This window comes from Montipora foliosa, chromosome 2 (assembly GCF_036669935.1).
Source record: "Montipora foliosa isolate CH-2021 chromosome 2, ASM3666993v2, whole genome shotgun sequence".
Taxonomy (NCBI): Eukaryota; Metazoa; Cnidaria; class Anthozoa; order Scleractinia; family Acroporidae; genus Montipora; species Montipora foliosa.
Window position 1 is genome coordinate 21549772 of NC_090870.1, and position 7500 is coordinate 21557271.

A 7500-nucleotide genomic window follows, 5' to 3' on the forward strand; every position below is an offset into this window, starting at 1 on the left:
TATTTCTTTCCAATCTTTTCCTGTTCTCGTTCTTCCTTTCTCCACTCTTTGGGCCGGTGTAATGGTCTTTCTCCTTCGTGATCAGCTTCTTTCTCGCTCTATAATCTTTGAGGACCGGATCGACAAGCACATCATATCGGATTTTCTTGTTGTACCCCGAGTACTGCTTCTCAGGACCATCTCATTAACATTTTCTACCACTGGTTCCCATAGTAACAACCTGCTACAGTTAAGTAAGAACCTAAGGACTTCTTGGGTTAGCACTGTTTTCTTGTAACTCCAGTTTAAGGCAGATCCAGCATTTTCGACTGCTTTTGAAGCCACGGTCTTGGAATGGAACCCATACATGGTCAATGAGGCTTTCTCGTCTCGTTTTTCTGTTTCCTTCTCTTTTGTTTCAATCCACACCTTCAAGTCAAGGATAGGCAGCCTTCCGTCCTGGGGTTTAGATGGGTAATCCACTTCAAGTTGTATTGATGGGTGGATGTTGTTTCCAATTTTTTTTAATCAACGTCATTCTCCTTTCGTCGTCACTGATTTCTTCATCCTCAGCGACAGATCTCTCATCCTCGTGGGCTTTACCAAACAACGAGTGGAACTATTTTCAGATTCCGCGTGCTGTAGTCACCCGTGGACGCGTTGTTGCACCGAGATGAGATGTCTCTTGATGACGTAGATGACATACATTACGTTTGAGAAAGCGTGGACCATTCCAATGCCTCTTACATGAAGGATATACGTATTTTTAAAAATGGCGGACGACTGACGAGGATCGCAGATCGAAATATATATCGGACGTCCGCGAATTTTCATGTTTTTATTAAGTAATTTTTTTTTTCGAGAACAACTATTTAACAGTTTTATTAGTTTAGCTAAGTGCGTTGAACGTGTACAGAAGACGTGATGTCTAGTTACTGTCGAGAACACGACACACCTTTAATATAAATGATTCAGTGAAAGTTGAGTGCTCTTACCACTGCGCCAATTCTGGATACCGAAGATGTGTCTGCAGAGTGTTTTTCAGATAACTGTTTAATTGTTTTATTACTTATTTAATCGATGTATTGATTACTTTTTAGGAAGGTTCGTTGCCTGCTCCAACGCTTCAAGAACTCCTTCAAATGGCTGGTGAAATTGCCGATGGCATGGCCTATCTGGCTAACAGGAAATATGTTCACAGGTATATCAAGTGATACTGCAGTTTTACTTTCAACCTCGTTGGTGAATGTCATAATCTGGAATTTACATCATGTTGTTTTTTATTTGTTTGCAGAGATCTCGCGGCGAGAAACTGTATGGTAAATGCAGATTTCACAGTGAAAATAGGAGGTGAGGTCTATTCGTGGGCGAGGAAAGGCGCGAGGGAAGAAATGAGGTTACTTTCGTTCTCGCGTGCCTTCCTTGCCCTTATCCAATGGTCTACTGCATAAGCTTCTGTTTCCAGTATTTTTGGCTTGGCAATGACTTCGATCTTTTACCTTCTTTCAATAGATTTTGGAATGACACGTGATATTTATGAGACAGACTACTACAGAAAAGGCGGCAAAGGTGAGATGATGTGGTGAACGTTGTTCAAATCTTGGTGGTCGCAATGTAAAAGATATCCACTTCTTTTCAGGTTTGCTTCCTGTGCGGTGGATGGCACCTGAGTCCTTAAAGGATGGCGTTTTTACCAGTAATAGCGACGTTTGGTGAGTTTACCATGAAAAAAATTGATGTCTCGTTTCTTGAACTTCTGTTCTGTTACGTATTGTAAGTGACGTATTACAAACTGCACATGGTAACTTACATTGGGTCTATCATACTCACTTTAGTAGAGTAAAACTGCACTGCCAGCAAAGAATCAAAATGGGCAAAAGACGGCATTACTCAAAAAAAAAAACCTCGCGGAAGTCTTACCATCGTCACCAGATAATGGTTTCTTTAACTTTGGAATAATTGGTTATGTTCCAAACGAGCCGCAGTGGGTTGAGGAATGAATATTGTTCAATAACGCTATAGCATGTAGCAGTAACTCTTAAATCTTTAAGAAGCACACAGAAAGCTTTGATCACAAATTTTTCGAAAGTGTGCATTTGCGTTTTCGTTGCTTTGGATGCAATAACTCGCAGCGATATTCAACAAATTTACCAACACTTACTTGCCCTTTGATTAATTCGATGCTAATCCCGAACTCATTTCGAACCTAGGAAATTTTCACTGTACGACTGAAAGAAGACGTTAATGCAACATTTTGAAGTCAGTTACTTTTGTTCAAAATTACTAGAATTGTTTTATCACAAAGACCTCTTGTTTACAAAATCTTCGTTGCTTTTTAAACAGGTCATTTGGTGTGGTTTTGTGGGAGATGGCAACACTGGCCTGCCAACCTTATGCCGGAAAGTCAAACGAGGAAGTTCTTAAATACGTAGTGGATGGCGGCCTCATGGAGAGACCAGAGGAATGTCCTGAAAAACTGTAAGTATGATTAACACAAATTGACCATTTTCTGTGCTTCCCTCTCTTTCTTCTTACCTTGACTGCCATTTTGGACGGCAAGGAGAATGTTGTCATGATATGTGTATTACGGCATTTGCTCACGTCGTCTTTCATTAAACGTGGCATTGTGTTAGAAGTTTTAGAACTGACTCAAACACAGTTTGAAGGACAAAGGTTTTGCTCAAACTGAGTTTACTCAAGCCGCCCTCAACGCTCAATCTGTTGGGGAATGTTACAGATAATTGTCTAAGTGGAAACAGTGGTTTCAACTGTACATGGCAGCTTCAGGCTCAATGAAAAACCTTAGAAGCAACGAATCGCTCTATTTCTTCCTCTTAGCGGATACGAATTACTGGAAATTTACGACAAATTCTCGTTATCGACCGCGGATCAAAAGCTTCACGTCTTACTCCAGAAATTTTTAAAATTATTGCAATCCGAGGCGGAACATTTGAACGTCACAAATTCTTTACTTGTATTCAGGAACCGACAGAGAGCATCGATCAGTACGTAACCGAGCTGCGTGCCAAAGCAAGCACGTGCGAAGTTGGTAAACTGTGAGAGAGCTTAATTCGAGTCAGAATCGTCTGTGGAATATCCTGCAACACCTTGGGAGAAAAGTTATTGCAAGAAACCGACTTAAGTCTTCAGAAAGCCATTGATATGTGCGAGCGTCGGAATTTTCAAAACGCCAAACGAAGTCGATAAGCGAAGAATCCAAGAGTGTTGATTATGTAAACAGGAATACCGCCACATCAGATAGTAAATTCCCGCCCAAAGAGGAAATGAAAAGTGATCGCCAGAAGAAGACCAAAAGTGGACCACAAAACAAATGTAAAAGATGTGGAACAGTTCATGCACCGAGCAAATGCCCAGCTTTTGGAAAAACCTGTCACAAATGAAAAAAATCGAAATCACTTTGCATCTGATGGATGTTCATTTAGTGGAAAGTAATCAAGCTGCTCAACCTGTTGTCGATGATGAGCAATTGGAAGAATTATTTATCGGCCACGTCCAAACAGATGACCATGAGCAAGAATGGAAAGTACCTATTCAAGTGACCACCAGTAAATGAAGTGGATACTGGATCACAAGCAAATATAATCTCATCAGATGTTTTCAACTCTCTCAAAGGAACGCCACACCTCAAGACAACTAAAGCACAACTCACTGGCGTCAGTGGATCTGAGATACCAGTGAATGGGAGCGGCAAGGATGATTTGTAAGAACAAAGACAAACAGATTAACTCCTATTTCTTTGTTCAGTGTTGAAGCTGAAGTTCAACTCCCCGCCCCAACTCGGTTTAAGAACATGTCAGGATCTGAGCGTATTTAATTTTCTCAGAACTGTTGACAGGGCTAATGTCAATGCTGAGAAAGAAGGAATTTAACGACCTGTTTGAAGGCCTTGGAGAGCTTGAAGGGGAACGTCATAATTATTGAGATTAACCCAGAAATTAAGCCTGTAATTCACCCTTCTGCCATAGCTAAGGCAAGAGCTAGAGAGAATGGAACAAGTACGTGCCATAGAAAAAGTTGATCAACTAACAGAATGGGTTAAGCTGAAGAAACAAAAGTTTGTAATCAAGATTCCTGAAGTTGTGTACATTGGCGACAAGATTACCAAAGATGGAACCAAGCCTGATGAATCGAAGATTGAGGCAATCCTCAACATGCCACCATCACAACACAAAAAAGATGTAGAGCGTCTGCTAGGCATGATAACCTACCTAAGCAAGTTCATCCCGAACATGAGCACCTTCACTGAGCCACTAAGGTTCCTACTTAAAGGGAACCTCCACTAAAACAACAAAATAACTTTAAACCACAGAACATAATGTTTACAATTGGAATTGCTCAATCTTTTTCCAATGAAAACGTTTGTATTCGAGAAAAATAAATTCCAAAAACGCTTATTTTGGCTTTCAAATTTCATGGGCGCCGCCATCTTGAATAATTGTGACGTAACTTGGTTGCCCTATTGTTCTGATACAAAGAGCGATTGTTCTGGAACAATAGGGCAACCAAGTTACGTCACAATTATTCAAGATGGCGGCGCCCGGGAAATTTGAAAACCAAAATAAGCGTTTTTGGAATTTATTTTTCTCGAATACAAACGCTTTCATTGGAAAAAGATTGAGCAATTCCAATTGTAAACATTATGTTCTGTGGTTTAAAGCTATTTTGTTGTTTTAGTGGAGGTTCCCTTTAAGCAAGACGTGCAATGGCACTTGGGGGGAGGGGAGGGTAGGGAGGGAGGGAGCCCCAAGAAAATGTCTTGATGAAATTAAGAATGTCCTTACTTCAAAACCACTACCACGCTACAATGATGTAGAAAAGCCGGAAAAACTATCGGTAGATGCATCCCAATCAGGACTTAGAGCTGTACTACTTCAGGATAAACAACCGGTAGCATATGCATCAAAATCCCTGACCAGGAAGGCTCTCCCCAAATAGAAAGAGAGACACTGGCAATAGTTGGGTGTGAACGTTTTCACCAGTACCTATATGGCAAGGAAATAGAAGTAGAATTTGATCGTAAGCCCCTAGAAGCAATTTTTCCCAAACCAATTGCAGAATTCAACGTCTACGGCTTCAATTGCAGCACTACCATCTCAACGTGAAGTACGTCCCAGGAAAGCAAATTTTCATTGCAGATGCATTATCCAGAGAACACCTTGAGACCACTCACATCATTCAAGGGGTACCTCATGAGGAAACTGAAATACAAGTCCATCTCCTGCTAGCAAACCTACCAATTTCAGGGGAAAAGATGATAGAATTTCAAGAAGCAGCAACAGCAGATCCAACTCTTCAGACAGTCGCACTGCTGATTAAACAAGGATGGCCTGACTACAAGAGTAAAGTGCCTGCTGACACAAAGCCATACTAAAGTTTCAAGCAAGAAATCCATGAGACTGATAGAATTCTCTTCAAAAATCACAAGATGATTGTTCCAGAACGACTGAGACCCGAAATGCTTAAAAAAAAAGTCATGAAAGCCGCCTTGGAATCGAGAAAAGCAAGCGAAGAGCCCGCGACATCTGCGACAGGAATTGAAGTTCTTGAGCCATTGATCTAGCATGAAGTCCCATATAGACTATGGCAAAAGATTGCATGTGATATATTTACCCTGGGAGCCAAGGACTATCTTCTGACTGTCGATTATTTTTCAAAGTGGGTAAAGATTGGCTTGCTGCGTGATAGCATTGTGAGTTCTGAAGTCATTACCCAACTCAAATCCACCTTTGCACGTTGTGTATGCCACAGAATCAACATGCAGCGCGGGAATTTTGGGCTTTCAGACTTTTAAACTTTTCAACGTGAATAATGGCAGACCATGAAATCCAAAACTTATACTCAAAGTAAACGGCCTTTGGTTAAAAATCAAAGCTCAAAATTCTGCTAGTCATGTGTTACACAAACACACTTTCAAAATCTGAAGAAATCAAGGAGGTGATTTTTTTTATCACAGAGGCACTTAAACAGAAGGCTAAAAACCAAACTTCTCACTACTACACATTTATTGGATACAGGAATTCCAACCGATGCCAAGTCCCAGCTCCTGGCTCAACAGAAAACACAGAAGCTATATTTTGATAGGGGGGCCAAGTCACTACCTCCTGTCAAAACTGGTGACACTGTTCGACTAAAAACAAAGAATGACTGGAAACCTGCCACAGTTACCAAACTTGCTCCCTCCCCTCGCTTAGTAATTCTGACCAGCAAAGGCACTTCCTACAGACGAAACAGGAGAGACATCAAGACCCCTGATAGTAACTCAGGCACCATCACGAGTGCAACAAGTGACAAAGGAATCACAAAGTTCCCAGAAAGTGACATCATCCAGCCCCCTGGTATTATCCGCACTAGATCTGGCAGAAGTGTACAACCACCCAGACTAAATGACTTTGTCTATTATTAGTTGATTAAGGGCTGTTAATCATTAAATACATTTCTCAGCCGAGTTGTTGTTATCAACTGAAACGTTAACTTGTGTGACTGTGATAGGGCTTGGTCGATGAACAGTGGACAATGTTGATATTTTTGATTGCATGTTTATTACTCCTTACATTACTTATAGGGGGAATGTTATAATATGTGTATTATGTCATTCGTTTACGGGGTCTTTCATTAAACATGGCAAATGTCGTAACACAAAATGTTATCGAGAAAAAGCAAACGAAGTTATTTAATTAACTGTCATTGAAAAATCGCAAATAGCGAGTCTCACTTCAACTCCAGTTTTACAGGCCATGCAGTTTCCAGTTATTTTGTTTACTGAACGAAACGCTTGAGTAGTTGCAGTGTTCTCGTTGCAAAAGCATATTCGGTCGTTATGAACATCATGGTCAGCTCAAATCGGTATAATCGTGGTGGTCATTGTTCATATAATTTTTCCTTCATTTTTTTGCAGGGGATTTGACCCCTTCATGGTAGCAGTGTTTCCTTTCTTTTCCTAAAACATTTTGCTTTTGGTTGAAGCTTAGATTGTGCTACACAGGAGAATCTTTCCTCATCATATTTGTTTTTTTGTTTTTTTTTTCAGGTACGAGATGATGACCCTTTGTTGGCAATTTAACCCTAAAGCTCGGCCAACATTCGTGTATCTGATAAGTTTGCTGGAAAGAGACTTATCCGATATTTTCCACCAGCTTTCTTTCTTCCACACTTTAACAGAAGATCATTTAAAGGGACTGTTAAGCAGCCATTACAAGCACAAGAACAAATCTGAAACCGACGACCCTTCTTTTGATGTTGATTCAGCAGTTGAAAAAAAGACCGCACCGGAAGATAATTATCACTAGTTTAATCACTGTGTGGTCCACAGTCTGTCATGAATCATTCGCCTTCTTTAATGAAATCACATGCTTGTCTGCGCAAAAATTCATTAGAACGAGTTTTTATGGTAGTGCTTTCGCCAAGCAATGTCTTATACCGCCATCAGTATTTTTTTCGTCTTTTGTAACTTTGGTCAACTGTTGTACTGTCGATGACCTGGCTTTTACTGGTGTGAACGAA

The 7500-nt window shown here is 40.5% G+C and overlaps 1 protein-coding gene across 1 annotated transcript in view; it reads left to right on the forward strand.

Moving 5' to 3' along the window:
* Positions 1-7500, forward strand: part of LOC137992662 (insulin-like peptide receptor) — a 74888-nt gene that overhangs the window by 67139 nt on the left and 249 nt on the right. Inside the window, exons 16-21 of the mRNA XM_068838137.1 lie at positions 1080-1180; positions 1274-1329; positions 1492-1548; positions 1619-1691; positions 2323-2457; positions 7028-7500. The exon at positions 7028-7500 is cut by the window's right edge and continues 249 nt beyond it. Of these exons, the coding sequence (XP_068694238.1) occupies positions 1080-1180; positions 1274-1329; positions 1492-1548; positions 1619-1691; positions 2323-2457; positions 7028-7286 (681 nt within the window). The 3' untranslated portion in view covers positions 7287-7500. The remainder of the gene's footprint in view (positions 1-1079; positions 1181-1273; positions 1330-1491; positions 1549-1618; positions 1692-2322; positions 2458-7027) is intronic.